Source organism: Ixodes scapularis, unplaced genomic scaffold (assembly GCF_016920785.2).
Source record: "Ixodes scapularis isolate PalLabHiFi unplaced genomic scaffold, ASM1692078v2 PGA_scaffold1__304_contigs__length_218370807, whole genome shotgun sequence".
Taxonomy (NCBI): domain Eukaryota; kingdom Metazoa; phylum Arthropoda; class Arachnida; order Ixodida; family Ixodidae; genus Ixodes; species Ixodes scapularis.
Window position 1 is genome coordinate 80,987,592 of NW_024609846.1, and position 16,753 is coordinate 81,004,344.

The 16,753-nt window shown below is 46.6% G+C and overlaps 1 protein-coding gene across 1 annotated transcript in view; it reads right to left on the reverse strand.

The window, feature by feature from the left end:
* LOC8038984 (putative phosphoenolpyruvate synthase) overlaps positions 1-16,753 on the reverse strand; it is a 104,572-nt gene that overhangs the window by 46,337 nt on the left and 41,482 nt on the right. Inside the window, exons 14-26 of the mRNA XM_042290813.1 lie at positions 16,305-16,340; positions 15,487-15,614; positions 14,954-15,024; positions 14,311-14,375; positions 11,528-11,675; positions 10,913-11,030; positions 10,225-10,322; positions 8,958-9,029; positions 8,031-8,137; positions 7,892-7,964; positions 7,563-7,658; positions 4,796-4,957; positions 2,274-2,408 (exon numbers count right to left, since the gene is read on the reverse strand). Of these exons, the coding sequence (XP_042146747.1) occupies positions 2,274-2,408; positions 4,796-4,957; positions 7,563-7,658; positions 7,892-7,964; positions 8,031-8,137; positions 8,958-9,029; positions 10,225-10,322; positions 10,913-11,030; positions 11,528-11,675; positions 14,311-14,375; positions 14,954-15,024; positions 15,487-15,614; positions 16,305-16,340 (1,309 nt within the window). The remainder of the gene's footprint in view (positions 1-2,273; positions 2,409-4,795; positions 4,958-7,562; positions 7,659-7,891; positions 7,965-8,030; positions 8,138-8,957; positions 9,030-10,224; positions 10,323-10,912; positions 11,031-11,527; positions 11,676-14,310; positions 14,376-14,953; positions 15,025-15,486; positions 15,615-16,304; positions 16,341-16,753) is intronic.

Consider the following 16,753-nt stretch of genomic DNA (forward strand, 5'->3'; position numbering starts at 1 on the left):
CTATCTCAGCAAACTGTCGTTGGCGAGTCTGCCAAGGATGCGGTTCCGAGATAGTGACGACGTGTCTGAAGCGACTACGTCAGCATTAGAAGCGTTACAAGAGGTAGGAAAAGCTCTTTCTCCATCCGGATTCGAAATAGGATCACAAGGGCACGAGCACTGGCCGATTCATATTTCAAAACCTTTTGTCTTTTTACAAACTGTTTAAATTGATTTAGCATCTAATAAGAACTGCCTTTACAACTGCAGTTGCACCATGACTCAACTAACCATTATTTAAAAAAAGTTAATTACATGTTTTTGTGAATTATCAAACTGATCGTGACGATAGTACCCGATCTATAGCCGGCCTGGCCGTATGCTCGTTTCCACGACCACATTAGTGTAGCTTTCACTGCTTTTTTTTTTTTAATTTGTAAATATAAAGAAACATCTTGTTTTAACACAATTAATCATGCAGATTAGGTCGGGAGACTTTATCCGCATCGTGTTTTGAGCTGCGCTGGGTTAGCGTCACAGAGACACAGTGTCACGTGACAGTGTCAGGTGATACCACAAAGTAACGTCAAGTCACTTGACATCATCAAATGTGTCATGCTACGTGGTTGGTGTCACCTGAAGTTATCACGTGAGAGTGTTAGGTCATCATCAAATAAAGGGGCCATGAAAATAATTTTCGGTCGGGATAAATGAATTTAGATTGAGGATTTATTAATAGCATATCGTTTATTGGGCCAAAAGAAAGAAGGTAGAAAGTCAAGAGCCTGATTTTCGATACTAAAATTTGAAATCATAGCGGTCTTTTCGTACCTCCTTCCCTTCCAAAGCTCTCTGCATCTCAGAAAGGTTTGGATTTGGGCTAGTTGGTTGAACATGTTTAGGAGTTAAAACCGCTAAAAACGACGGACGAGTAGGAGAGACACACACCACAGAGCGCAATGTCCGGCAAGCGCTCTGTGGTGTGTGTCTCTCCTACTCGTCCGTCGCTTTTAGCGCTTTTAATCTCTGCATTTCACTGTGATACATCCGCGGTACCCAGAGCACCGTCACCCGGCCCCAACGCACCTCACATGACACTCGACCGCACTATAATCCCTGCACCCCTAAGCTGACAGTGCGGTGGGAGCTACGCGCTTGCCGGACAAATAAGCCGCCTCCCTTCCGTCACCTGACTCCATTCTCTACGCGTGGGTATGCGCAGGGGAGCGTAATCACGGGGCAAAAGATAGAAGTGTGGCTGGCCCAACGAGCACGTAGCTACACTTCCATCTCCACAATGAATATACCATGAGGTTGGATATGCCTCCAGACATCAATGTAACATATTGATACCCGGAACTTAATTAACAACTCTTTAACTCGGACACCTCGCTACACCTAAAGAAAACGTCTACCCGGCATCACTTTATTAATGTACCAATATATAGCTCACACCATAGAGAGGCAATGGGATGTCCATAAACTCACCAGGTCCATAGAACGGAAATAGGAAGGAATGAAAAACTTTTTCTTTCGCGAAGATCTCTATAGCGTTGTTGTGTCCATTCTGTGGCAAACCAGTGGTACATAGACGGTCTAAGAACTGTCTACAGGAATCCATAGGATGGACAAAGGGGTAATAGAACGGCAAAAGTATGGACATAGGACGTCCATACATATTTTTGTAGGGGTGTAGCTTAGGGGTGAGCGAGGTGGGGAAAGCAACATTTGTCGAAATTTTGAGCGACGGGCGAATCTGCTAGGGAGTGAATGACGATGTTCGGGTACACGAACAAGGGTCCCAGCAAGAAAGGAGTTCCTTCTTTCTCTCTTCTTGAATTGTTTGGTATGCTGCGCGATTCGTGAGTCGAGGAGGAAACCCAAGAAGGAAAAAGCTGGGAAATCGTTTCATGGCCCCTTTAAATCACTTGCATCATTAGCTTTGTGAAGCTAACGTGTCACGTGACAGAAACTACGGGATTTTATTATGTAACATTACGGTTTCACACCATGATGTCACGTGAGGACCATCACGCCGATGACATCACGTGAGCACTGTCGGTAAAATTTGGCGGGCATGCGACGCTTTTCTCCTGATAGTTTTTTTCCTTACGATTTTTTGTGGGGCCACGCCACGTTTTCTTTGGGGTTCCAACTTTTCAAATAATAATATATGCCGATTCAGTACGTCGATTACAGTCGTAAACAAACTCCAAAAAAACTGTTTACTGATACAGGAACGCTAGTGTCCAACAAATTCCAGAGACGGCCACAAGGCGCTCGCCTTTCCTTACCAGAGACAGGTTCATGAAGGCTTTGGTTATCTCGTCAAAGATCTGCCGCGTGTCGGCCATGTCCGCCACGGGCAGCTTCCAGCTGTAAAACTTTTCGTAGGCTTCACGCACCATCTCTTCGCTCTTCCACAGGTCCTGCGATGCGTGGTCGCGTCGAGAGAACAACGCGAGCAAGTCGGTCATCCACCTAGAGGTCAGTGTAACTACTGTCTTCGCAGATGGACACTGTACCGTTTTACACCCTTAAGGGTGTAAAAAGGGTGTTTTGTATACTTACACTCGGGGCTATAACCTTTCAGCACCCTTACTTCGAGCCATACACTTTGTTTTGTAAGCGTAGGGTGCTGTTGTATACAACTCCGGGCTCCCTTCATTTTTGAAGGGTGTCAAAAAGGTGTGGAAAGAGTGCTGCTGAAGAGAGGAGTGGAGGCGATCTTACACCCGGTTCAAATAGCTTTAGATGAGGTTGTTTCAGCGGCTATATCGAATAGTTATTGCAGACACCAGTGCTTTTTACTTGGAGGTACATTCCTTGAACTTCGAGATACTTAACCTTTATGTAAAATGTTGAGTATATATCGTTCAATCGTGAAGTGCAAAAGGCGGTGGAGCAGACAATAGGGTCGTGATTCCGGCCTTGTGCGTGGCTCACTGCGTCAGTATTAATGCTTTCTGAACATGTGTAACTGATGTGGGGCGTGCTGCTTGTGATCTTGCTGTTCGTATATAATATATCTAGGATACCGCTAAAATCGCCAGCACCCTATGTTCAGGGTGCTCGCCGTCCTCCAAATGCTGTTTCTTTAACACGTTCAGGAAGAGGGTGCTGTTTTAAAACCCTTAGGGTGCAACACTGGGACAAGCTGTAGGCCTCTGTAAGCGCGCTTATAGGTGGGCCATTCCAAGAGAACGGAATGCTCGCCTACCTGTAGAAACAGAGTACACATTTAAACCTTCCTTTGCTCTCGTCAGATGGTGCCACGGAAAAACGCCAACTGTTAAAAAACCTAAAAGGGTCTTGAGGAGGTTTCTGAAATCGCCTAAATATGGCGATAACTCACTCTGTGGGCTTTGAGCATCCTAGATATTCCTAGATCACGACTATGCGTGGCCAGTTCCCCATTGAAAAAGCAACAAAAAGATCGCAACAAACCGAGGTCATATCAGGCGATGAGAGGAGCATGTTCATGCAGCCAGGACGACATGTGACCAATGAAAACGTGACCTTTTGTAGAGATTGCAAACGCTGATGTTGCAAAATGTGTGTGCTTTTGTAGATAAGAGCAAATAAGAGTATATTTTAAGAAATGCCGGCGCGTCTACTTACCCGTAAAACCCACAAAGAGCCGATCTCTGCGATCTACGAAATCGGCTCATCGAATGATGAGGCGGAGCATCCGCTTAGACCTAAAAATGAAGTGTGCGCTGTGACATTACGCAATGCAAAGCGTGATGCTAGCATTGCGTAATGCCTCAGCGCAGATCTAATTTTGAGGTCTAAACAAATCTTCCGCCTCATCATTCGCTGAGCTGATTTCGTAGATTGCAGAGATTGGCTGTTCGAGTGTTTTGTGGGTAAGTAGGCGCGCAGGCATTTCTTATCTAGAGTGCACGAGACAAATGTTAATTTGTCGCGGGGAGGGAACATAATACTGCAATAATCGTCTAAAGAACAGCGTACTGTTCTTTTTTCTTGTCGTCTTCCAAGGGAGTGATGTGTCTGGTCGTCTGTCTGCTCTAGGGTGCGCGCTCAATTGGATGAATTTTCAGTTCTCGAGAGGCGTCAGGTTAGCGAGAGCCATGGCGCGATGAATCGATGGCTGCGATGGCACATGATTGACTGTGTGCTACGAAAGTATACTACTAACTAAAAAAAACTCGCCGAAGCTCGGGTGTCCGGGGTGTCCGGGCGACGAGCCGCACGCATTCGAGATGTCACTGCGCGGGTCCACCGGTCGGAGACGCGAGGCTTCTTCGCTTGCTATTGACTGACAGTGCTCCTGGTTTCGGAACATGCTCCACCCATCATCTAAGTTTACCTCGATGTGTTGCGATCTTCGATCACTTTTTTAATAGAGAACTCGGCCGCGTAGCGTCATTATTTATGGATATCTAGAATGCTTAGAACCAGCAGAGTGAGTTATCGCCATATTTAGCCGATCTCAGAAACCTGCTGGGGGCGCCTTTAGCCTTACTGGTCCCCCCCCCCCCCCCCCCCCCCTTTTTCAACTTGAGCAGAGCGAACACTAGTGAGGAGATCGCCTCATCTCCAGCGTTCGCTCTGCTAAAATGAAAAGAGGTGAAGGAGGAACTTCCCCTGAACTCTTAGCCGGCCACCGAATATACATAGCTAACTGTTGAAATTAAACGCTTTGGCTAGGTGGGGCAAGCCGCCGCCCTATTAAAAGGGTTCAGCCACCATCCATCCGCCTAAGGTCAACCGAGCAGGCTTTTAAATGGACCAGATGAGCACTCTGAACATTCACAAACACAACGAGGGATACTTGCGGTCCACCACTCACCCTGATCATCCGAGTAATCTGGAAGGTTCCTGGAGCCTGGTAGCGGAGTCGTCGCCGTTCCTGCATGAGGCGGTCCACGTCCGGATCGTCGAGGCTGCCGCCACGCATCGCGAACGCCAAGCCCTTGCGCAGCGGGTTGCTGCCGCTCATTTTGAAGGCCTCCTGCACGCGCAGATCGACGTGAAGAAAGAGAGAGAGAGGGAAATGCGGCAAGAGTGGCCTTGACAATAGATGGCGGCAGCTACACCTCCCAATTCAGAGGGGAAAATCCCGAGGATGCGGCGCGTCCAGCCGCTCCAACTACGCAAAGCCTGTCCGCATCAAGGCCATTGGATATTCGCGAGAGTGAGATGCAACCCTTGCTCTAATGGTGTGAGGGTAATTTGGTGGTTACCGATATTTATATACGTTGTACCGTATATTACACACACTCTCCTGTGCATGTCTATAAATTATCGCGCCAAAATATGCCTTTTAAGGCCCGTTCACACATGCAGCGGAGCGACACAAGCATAGCGCTAACCTCGCGCTAAGCGCGTGCTGACGGCAGCGTTCACCAGCTTTATATTGCACCGTCAAAACTGTTGTTCATGGCATACGATAAGTAGCTGATGGCACGTGAGGAGCGCTACATCAGCGCTTCGCTGCATGTGAGAACCGGCCTTTATGAGGAAGAAATTTTCAGGTTGACACGCTCAGACCCTTATTGGCTGCACTGAGCTGGAGCAGTGCGTGACGTAAAATATGGCATTCGAGATGCGCCATAGACGTCGCTGACGTATGTATGTTATTGCATTAAATTGGCCCTCTTTTTTTTGTGTGTGTGTATTCTGTCAGGTTACATTTACGCGGTGGAGTAAATATAAATGAATTCGTGCTATGGGGTACAGGAACAAAACAAGAAAAGGCAGATTGGCGACGGTTTCACAGTTTTCTGAACAAAACATGCTTCCGTTAATCATTTATCAACGGATCTGAAGACCCCTTAACACAGTTGTGACTCCTTAGAACCGGGTGTCTTAAAACTTTTCACAATCTCCTACGACGAGAAAACACATGTGCACTCTGGCGCCATTTATGCAGCGACCCTCGAATCGCGTTTCACTAGAGCGAAGGTTTTGCTGTAACAATGCTGTGTTTGCGAGGTTAAATGTATGTACTATCTGTGAGAATGGTCGCTCATAACATTACCAAAGGTTTTTTTAACTCAAAAAAGAAAAAATGATGCGCCAAAAAAAAAAGGAAACATAAGAGACTGCCAAGTGTTTCCACGGCAACCCGATAGGTAGCGCCAGTGTGCCCTCCCGTCGTAAGAGATTTTAAAGGCCGACGTACAACCTCGGTTTTCTGCAGGAAAGATAATCCTCTCAGCGCTCCCCCCTCCCAAGGTGGGGTGAAGTAGGGTGGGATGAGGTGAGGTGGAGTGAGGTGGAGTGAGGTGACGTGAGGTGAAGTGAGTGAGTGAGTGAGTGAGTTCCTTGAGGGGTGTTCGATGAGGGGCGTTCGGTGAGTTCATGAGCTTGGTGAGGGGTATGAATTTGTGAGTTTGGTGAGGGGTATGAGTATGTGAGTTTGGTGAGGGTGTGAGTATGCGAGTTTGGTGAGGGTGTCAGTTTGTGAGTTTGGTGATGGGTGAGTGTGAGTTTGGTGAGGGATGTGAGTTCGTTAGTTTGGTGAGGGATATGAGTTTGTGAGTTTGGTGAGGGTGTGAGTTTGTGAGTTTGGTGAGGGATGTGAGTTTGTGAGTTTGGTGAGGGCTGTGAGTTTGTGAGTTTTGTGAGGGATGTGAGTTTATGAGTTTGGTGAGGGGTGTGAGTTTATGAGTTTGGCGAGTTGAGTGACTTTGTGAGATCAGTGAGGGGTGTGAGTTTGTGAGTTCGGCGAGGGGTGCGAGTTCGTGAAGAAGGGCTTGAATGTTAGTGCGGCCGTGAGGGTGAGGGTGAGTTCTTAGCTATTTATTTTGACCTGACTCTGAGTGAGAGAGTTCAGTCAAAAATGCCGAACCCTGCTCCTGAGTGTAGCTAGACGGCTCTGTTACGGCTACTTCACATCGGAATGCTGTTTTTTTATAACTGCCGTGAGCATGAGTCTTAAAGAGAGGAAAATTCGAGCTTTGCTGTGAAGTGCGCGTAGTTCGAACATTGCAAAAAAAATCGAAAAAGCAGTAACGTTTTAGTGTTTTTCCGACAGTGCTTCACTGGAATACCAGTACGGAACAAAGCCGTCTGCTTTCAGAATTAGGGTAGTTCTCGCAGACTTTACCCATACTACACCTTTTTAATAATGCCGCGCGCTTACGTAGCCTAATCGGCAGCGCGCTGGGCTCACGCGCAGATGGCTCGGGTTCGATTCCCGGCACTGCATGTTCTTTTTCTTTTCTTTATGAAAGTAGAAGAATTGAGAAAATGATAAAACCGGCTAACTTGTTATGTTCAGAATACCTAGTTCGAGAAAGTTCGAGGCAGAATATTTTAGGCTCCTAGGGAGCCGCGCCGGGCTGTAGATGTCAGCCTCGCCCCAGCGCTCGATCCTGCTTTTACGCCGCCATCGACGCCTGCGATGCTAGCCTTCTATTTTGTTTTGGGCACAAGTTTGTCCATATAAAACGTCTAGTTTCCTTCAGTCATTCGTCGCCTAATCAATTGTCATTCGTGATGACATCAACTTTTTCATCAACATTGGTAAGTCAAAACGTTCATTAGGAAAGGCAACGCAATCACCAAGAGGCTCAAACACGAGCGATAAAAAAGAAAGACAGAAGACTCACATTTGACGCTGGAAAGAAGACATTTCCCAAGGTCTGGATGAAGAACCGGTCGTGGTAAGGGTTCCGTAGACTGAGTCCGAGCGTGTTCTTTTCTTTCTGCAAATGACCCATTGAAGCACCTGTAGCACTCTGCTAATATCCTTTGCAGATTAACAAAAGCCCATTCCACAAACCCCTCTGCTCGCCATGACTAATTGCTCCCTCTCCTCCACTCGTCTCCTCTCAAGAGTTCGCTCTGCTAAAATGGAAAGAGTGGAGGGGTTTGTGGGAGGAGTTTGTCCTGCTTTGGCGTGTTTCTCTTATAGCGGCCATGAAGCAAAAGCTCTCACCTTGCTAGCGAGCAGCATGCTGCTCGTAAAGAACGCCGCACCCAGGGGACTCTGAGCTCCGTTCATGACCTCGCTGCAACGAGCGCGTATATGTTTAGTCCGCGAACGGAAAGATATGCGTCCGCTGCAGCATTCTCACCCGATATTGGCCTTGAAGAGGCACTCGTCCGAGCTTCTAATTCCCGAGTCCAGTTCGTGAATAACCTCGCAATCCGTCTGCTGGTGCAACGACGTCACCGGTCGGGACTGAAAGTAAGATCACGCGATGAACGTCTTTCCCGTCGCGTCAGTGGTGTCACCGTCGCAGACGACCGCCTGTTATAAAGTGCTTAGCGGAAGTGTCACACCTGAGTTGATGAATTTACTCTATTTGCAGGTGATTTGCGGCCTCTCGTAACATGAGCGGTCCATTAGCCGAGGCAGCTTATGCGGCAGTGCCAATTAAGTACACTCTGGCTAGGGGCATTTTATTTCTTTAGAAAAAGAGCAAAACAACGATCCATGTACTTTCTCACTTAAACCACTGTGTGCCTGTCCAAAACAAATCCCGCAAAACCGTTTGAAACTGTCGCTCCCAGTAGGTTTTATTATATTGTTGAATGCCATTAAAAGTAACTATACTTCGTTTAACCGTAAGTCACAGCGCAGTCGAAGTCTAGAGGGCGTGCAGACACAGAGGCACAGACTAAAAAAGCAATGTCATGCTGCGTTCATTGTGCTTAATCGGTTTAGCCGGTGATAGGACGCGCACAGAAAGACGGTAAACACCACGTTGCGCTTTTGGAGATGCTTGATTGGTTTCCTCATCGGTTCGTAGCTTCTGCTGCGAACCAACGAGGCTTCATCGGGGGCTGACTCCGGCGCCATCCTGACTCGTATCTTGGATGAAATAACATTACGGCCCTGTATAAAGCAATATTGATTGATATTTGATTCGATGTCTTCAAGCGGAGTTGCCCTCTAGACCCTCTGAAAATGCATCTGGTTTCTAAGCTATAGCTTCCTTCAGACTTTTACTGCGGCGGGGGAAAGACTCGAGAGTTGCGTGGGAGCCGGCAGCGCGCACCTGCAGCACGTAGAGTCTTCCGTCTGCGAAGGCCCATTCCACGTCTCTCGGACCGCAGAAGGCCGTTTCCAGCTGCACGAGAGAAGGTCAGGTTCTCCCGTCAACGATACTCGAGTACACACTAACGCGCTGTTTACGAGCTAGCCCGCATTGGCCCGAAACTGGCTGCGGGCAATGCGCGTGAGCAGAAACCAGATTCGTGTGAGGCGAAGCATCTGCGCATGCGCAGTGCCGACAGCAGCGCCACCGCAGTGGTGTGACGTCAGAGAGTTTAGTTGGTCTACAGCCTCAACAACTTTTGCAAAAATAACCGAGCACCAAGCAGAACGCTTGTATAGGGAGTATTCACTGGCGGCCATTGCTGTGTGCGCGAATGCTGAGCGCGTGCTGACTGCAAGCTTCCACAGTTCTTCTGAAACGTGCATTCCGTACCATCAAAAGTGCCGGTCTTAGCAGCCTATTGATGTGAGCTCGTTCTGAGCATGCGCTCTAAACAGCACCCACAAATATGGCGTCCAGTGAATACTCCCTATACTCACACGTGATGCACGAGTTACCTTCTGCCACAAAAAGACTTTTTAGAGAAAAAAATAATAATAATAAAAATGCAGTCGGCACGTTGCACGTTCACTTGTTGACGTCTTCTTTTAGACATTTGCGTCGTATGTTTTAAAATGATAAGGGCTCATTCACACTGGAAGCGGATCCGCGTTCGCAAAGCGGTTGCGAACGCGGTTGTATAAGGATTCAGTACAATTGCACGCGCACACGATGACATCAAATGCGCGTGCAATTGCACTGGATCTTTATACAACCGCTTTCGCAACCGCTTCGCGAACGCGGATCCGCTTCCAGTGTGAATGGGGGGTAAGTCCAGTGAGTATAGCGCGTGCAAATGTACGCGCCCGGCATTCTTGTTAATGCTTCGGTGATTCGGAAAATGGTAAAAAGATGTTCAGAAAAAATTCCGAGTATACACTTGGTACTATATTCTTATTTGAGGCGCGAATGTAGCGATGATTTTGTTTCTCGAAAGAGAAAAGAGAGAGAGAGAAGGAAAATAAATGAAGGTTGTGGAAAGCTTACTTACTATTTATAATAACATTTGTGCAGCGTGAAAAAAAGAAGGAAAAACAGAAACATATGTACTGCGTGAATAAACCAGGAACTGCGTCGATAAAGTTCCACAAGGAAAACCAAACAGGGTTGAGAAAACAAACACGCAATAGAAATTCGAAGCGTTCTCAAAAAGCAACTTTTGGCTTACCTCTACTCCCAAAGCGGCCAGCCGCATCATCTGCTCTTCTGACAGGCAACATTCGGCTCCGTGTTCCTTGGAGGATTCAAGTTTAGTTCCGCCCTCCTCTGAAGAAAAACGAAGGTGCTACAGCTTTTAATATATTAATGAATGAACTTTACATACTTTCAGTTTTAGCGGGGATACTGGTTTCCGCGAAAACGTCAATTCAAGGCGACGTTCACTTGTGCGAGGGAATATGTCATAATTACAGCTCTTGGACTGCTTTTTTCGAAAAGTGCGATTGCATCACGGTAGTATTTAAAAAAGGTGGCCGCCAAAATAGTACTGACATTGAGGCCGTTTTCATTTCGATCTCACCTTAAAATTTTATTTTGATCAAGTATATCCGCCGATTTGACTACAGACCGTCGTCTAAATATGCCCGCATTTGCTCGACTTATTCGGAACAAATTAATGGAGTTAAATATTTTCTATGGAGTATTCTCATCTTTTCCAGATATGTCGGTTCTTTTGCCCGTAAGGAAATCGCAGCTGGGATACAATCTTGAAATATTTGGCCGGCGCATATATCAAAAATATATGTACGTAAATTTACTTATCCATGAACCTGTCTTTCTACGACAGGCAACGATTTATAAAGTTTTACAACAGCGTCGGGTAGTGGGGCAGTATACTCGGTCCACGAGGGACGCACCGGACAAGGCTGTCCGCTGTAGTTTGGTCCCAATCTGGATGGTGTCGACTCGGAACGCCCCGCCCGGAAGTCTTTCCAGGATCACCGTGTCCGGATCGGTGGTGCCCGAAACCACCGACTGAAATAGACAAGAAAGCGAAAGGAAAGTTTGTGTGCGTTAATTAACTATGGTTGCTGACAGCTTAAGAAAGGCGGGGCGTGGCGTAGCATCTCATTAACACTCCGCAGCCAATGGAATTGCAGCATTAGCTGATAAGAAAGTCGAAGAACCAATCACGCGACAAGAAGCGTCCATTGACGGATACCCCAAGCTAAGCGGATGGACTAAAAGGATGAACAAACACAGGGTGCTTTCTTTGTCTTAGACTTAAATACTGTCATTGTCTCTCGTTACTTCAGCACGTGGGTTCAACTAACTCCAATACTAACTTGGTGCCTGTTCGCGGTTGAATATCGACAGATACCGAATCTGACCGGAAAAGTCGGTTCGCAGAAGTATACATTTGACCAATGCCCTCGTTTGTTCAAATTGCAATATTCCAATAAGAAACAAAACAACAGGCCATAGCCTGATTGTTATTGCTTTCTGTGTTACAATCAGTGCATACTACGTACGTCGCCGATGCCGTAGTTGGCTGTGATGATGATGTTGCGCGGATTGCCTGTCCGGGTATCGCAGGTGAACATCACCCCCGCCACCTGGGAGGGCACCATTTCCTGTACCACCACCGCCATCGGGCTGTTCAAGGGCTGGCCGTAGCGCCTGTTGAAGAAAAATGGAGCTTGTCTCGATCGTTTTAATAAGCTCAGGGAGCACAAAATGTGTCGCGCTTGCGTCATATGCGTGAGCTATGATTTGTTATGCTTGGTTACGGGGAGCATTGGGTGCTTTCGGATGGTTTGCGCGAGCGCGCAACACTTTGCCTCCTGCGCGAGGTGTCTCATGCAGGGGTGATGACGCCAGCTATCTCACATGATGTCTATTACGGGCGAAGGAAGTTTATCACACCCTGCGGTCCCTTGGCTGATGTGCGAAGTTGTGACTCTTACGCCCGCTGAACGGCATGTTGGTGCGTTAACTTATGATCAGCCCTGTGTCATTCGCGAGCTAGCTGCGCGCGCCGACAGTCGGACAGCCGATGCAACCTGTTTTTAAACCTCTCGGCACTGCTCACGACAGGCAGCGCAGCAGCAGCGATGGCAGTTGTACACGGCTGAAAAGCCGGTTGCGACGTATAGTCGGTCGTAGTCGGTTGTAAGTGTGAAATAGCTTTCACAGCTCCCGTTCGCTTCCTCCACGTGCGCGGAGAAAAGGCGTCCGACTGCGGATCACACGGTTCCGGGCTTGATTCCCGCTGCTCGGGGCGACTCATTCCAATTAGACTTAATTAAGCTTACTTATAACTAGGGTTCTGCGTTTTCGGTTTCTATTTTTTCAAAATTCGGCGTACTTTTTTCGGTGTTTATTTTAAAATTCAATTTTCGGTGTTTTTCGGCGTATATTTGTGCCCACAAAAGTTTATCGGCTTTTTTCGGTGAATATAAAATAAACACCAACGGACACCGGATTGGATGATCCTTGTAGCTCTGATACTTGTGATCACTCAAAGAATAACGGCATAGGTACATTGAAAAAGAAATGAGCGCTTTATTTGGCAAATGTGTGCAGCTCTAGAAGAAACAAGGAAAAACCTGAGAAGCACGAAGAAGTCAGATATGAAGCCTATGCCCGAAAAACATAGAACTTCACCTTCTGTACATCGGGATTGCGGTATCTTATAATGGTAAACCCAGATGTACATTCCGAGGTTCTCCTGGTTGATCCGCACTCTTTCTTTCCTGTTGCTATATGGCCCTGAGCTTCGAGAATGCCCTCTCAACACTAATACTGGACACTGGCAGGCTGAGGAGAGGAAGCGCTGCCTGAGCCAAAATCGGCCAATCAACCAATTGTGACCACCAAAAGAGGCACGGTGCGACTTTGAAGCTCAACACAGCATGCTGAGCTTGCATAAAATCAGTCTTCCTTAAAACGAGTTTGAAAACATGCTCGTACATCGCAAAGTTATGAAGCATTTCAGACTTCAAGTTCCGATCGATGGTGCGTACATTAAACCAAAACGTCGTGATGGCATCCGTGTATCCCATACATTCGGACACGTTTCGATAGACACTGTCGTTCTACGTTTTCGCCACGGCTCTGCGGTACGACTGGAAGGTCAAAGTGACCTTTTCCGGTTAAAACTGAATTTTAGAAAATTGATTCGACATACTTTTATCGGTTTTAATAAAATATTCCGAACCTAAAAACTGACCTTTTTCGGTTAAAACCGAATTTCTGAAAATGGATTCGGCGTACTTTTTTCGGTTTTTATCGGTTTAAACCGAAAACCCCGAACCCTACTTATAACTAAGTATGCCTTCTTTATAATGTGTAAGCTTACACATTGCCTGCTATGGGTTTTGTATGCTTTATACTGTTTTGGCAACGATTTTTCGTTTTGCTCGAGCATAACACTTTTTTTGCGCGAAATCCAGCCCTGAAACACGTTAGGTGTTCAAATAAAAACGTGAGCGCTCCAGGAAAGGTCGTGTGCTACGTAGTGGACATATGAAACAACTAGAGAACACAGATTCAGCCGATGGCGTGTCGCGTTATCACGCAGTGCTTCAGCGTGCGCTAAAGTGTTATCGACAGTGCAAGGCTCGTTGACGACGGAGATTATACTGCAGATTTTATGCTGCAACAGACAGCAGTGATAATCGTATATTCGTCCGACAGTAAACAATAACGAAGGAGTTGCCTTCATTACTCTCCCTTTTTTCCTCGACCAAAAAAAAAAAAAAAACGCATGGTAATCACTTCATTTAACAACAAAAAAAAAATGACCCCATTTTGCTATAATTTTATGCTGATCTGAGGTGCTCATGCAATATCTCAAGCAACAACGTCCAGCGCGTGGTCGGTGTATGCACATGATTTACCTGCTTATTCCCTAATATTTCTTCTTGCTTATGTCTTTATTTTTTCTTGTTTTTTTAGATAAACGTATGTTCACAAAACCAAAAGGCGCCGTTCTTTAAGACAATCACCGCATTAAACACGTGTGCAGAGATTTGTTCGGCAAGATATAGCATACAGATACCAGACGCAACATCTTTCAAGATCAACGGAATGTGTTCACTATATTCAAAGTTTTCCACCTGTTCAATTTCGGCTCCAAGAAAAAGGTTCGGTGAATCTTTCTGCTTAGTTTACTAATCGAATCCATCATGTGCATTCTGAAGCCAGGCCTAAATTTCCCTATTTTATTCCCATTTTCCATTTTCCAATAGCCAAAATCAAGATGAGGATGGCTACAGCATGGCGCGCGGACAAAGGAAAGGATGACTCGTACCTCTTGTAGCCGCACGCAATGTGGGAAAACTGGGAAGCCCAGCATTTCTGAACTGCCTTGAGAACCTGCAAAAACGGAATAAGTCGCCGAGAAGGTATCGTAAACATGATAATATTGCCACAAGCGTGGCAGAGTTGGCACCGCGCGCGGCTCCCACGCGAGGCATGGGGTTCAAACCCCTTCAGCCTAGTTCCTCATTTTATCATTCGCGGCTCTTCTTGTAGCGTTTTGTAACGTCTTTCCGTCGCCGCCGCAGAATGTACGGCACCCCACCCCTTCTCTTTTTTTTTTCTACTTGGAGGCTTTGCTTTATTGGACGATTATTTTTACTTTCAACACGAGCACGTTTTAATCCCTAACAATAGATACATTCAGCGTCTCAGAAAAGACCTTGAGTGTATGCTGCGCCGTGATGCATTCCCAACAGGAATCATCGATTTTTTTTTTTGTTTTTTTTTTATCCTTTTCGGTCAATGAGAAGCTAGCTCAGTATGCCTTCACGCGTTGGTGGTATCGTTGTAAAATTTAGTGGACACGTTTTTGCCATTGGCAGAACCCATCAAAGAAAAACCGATGATTGGTTTTCCCGTGAATGCATCGCGAGGCAGTATACGTACAGGAGATACCGAGAGTGCGACCTCACCTCATCGGCTCCACGAATAGCCAAGAAGGTTTCCATCTGGCCGGCAGCTGACATGTCCTCGGAGTCTTCACCTGCGACCGCGAATCGTCCATTAAAACGGGGGGTTTTAATGGACGATTCTAAACTGTGTAGTGCCCCTACCGTCTGCTTGACTAATTATGACAATCCGATATACGGAACGTGAAAGATTACGCAGAAATAGAATACGACGTTCACATAGATTTAACGTTTTATAATTTGAGATCGCAAAGAAAGCAGAAAGAAAGCAAAACAATATGCGATATCCTTGTTTCATGATCTTTTTTTTTTTTCTTCATGTGTTCTGAATTTACGCTGATCAGAACGAATGGATCGTGCCATTTTTAGGATATGCGAAGAGCCTCAGCCGGCCCGAGCGCATATCAGAGCAGCCCCACAATACCCCACACCGCACAGTGCAATGTGGGATAACCACATGGTCTCCTGGGATTTTCCGGAAAAGTCTCTTAGTAGACGAGGAAAGGCTTATCAGAAGCGCCACAAACGTCACTTACCCACGGCCGAAGATCTGACTGCCAGCAGCACCTCTTCAGCCTTGGACCCGAAGAAGTCTGTCAAGCCGGATTGAATAGAACGCCGAGTGGATTCCGGCAACGACGTGGACTCGAGGGCGTTCACGACTCTAAACAATAATGAAACAAAATATGTCCTAAAAGAGCGATCAGTTAGCTGACCACGCGTATCATTTACCCTCGGACACTCCTGAGTTTACATGACGTATAACCTTTCTCGCGCCTATGACCCTGGTAAAAAGTGCCGAATCACTGGGCCGTGAACGAATGTGCATCGTCTGATATCCGCCGGAGGGACCTACTGTGCGTACTCAGGAGTCAGGAGGCGTTCTCACCAAAATAGATTAATATGGCGGCGCGCCGAAGAAGATTTCTGGAATGTTCTATACACATATCGCCACCACTTATTGGCCCGGTGAAAAATATTAAGTCACTGGACTGTGAACGCATGTGCTACACCCGATATTCTGTAGAAGGGAGCTACTGGGCATGCCCAGACCGTGTTTCACATCCCAGTGGACCATAATGGCAGCGTGTAGAAGGTGAGCGGCACATTCGGAACAGGGGTCACCGATTTCCCGTATAGCCTAGCTCTCACTAGCCGAATAAAAAAGGTGACCGCTATCATACCCCAATGGTCATGCAGTGTCCGCATTCTTTAGACTACCAGAGCACATGGTCGTTACAGTGTGTCATGGATCGTTCTTTTAATCGGTTCAATCGATTAGTGTTCAGAGTATGTTGCGGGGCAGCCTATACATTCAGAGGTACCCGAGTGTAATTTCAAGCGGTACACTTACTTCTTGCAAGCCTCTATTGCTGCGCTCGTTGTAAAGCTGAAACGAAACGAATAAATAATAAATAAACGCCAGAATGAAAGACTGGTGTTGGTATCCGGTTTTTGTGTAAAGGAAGCTGAACATGAATGCAAGCATTATACCGCTCCATAAAACTCCATCAGGTCGAAGCGGTGCAACTTGGTGACTTGCTTGTTTGCAGTGTCATGATATAGATAGTCACCGAACACCTTAATAAAGTGAAAGAGAATAACTATTTCAGACATTCATCCTTCATCACGATTTGTCTACCTTTAATGTTAGTGTACAGTCGAGTAAGCCCTGAACGTTATCACGCAGTCACAACACTGTGAAAAACAGTGGTCTCTCGTGCTCGAGGCACGACAACTCAAGTACCTCATCAGGTTTTCCTTTTGAATTCTATTATTTGTCTCATCTCACTAAACATGACC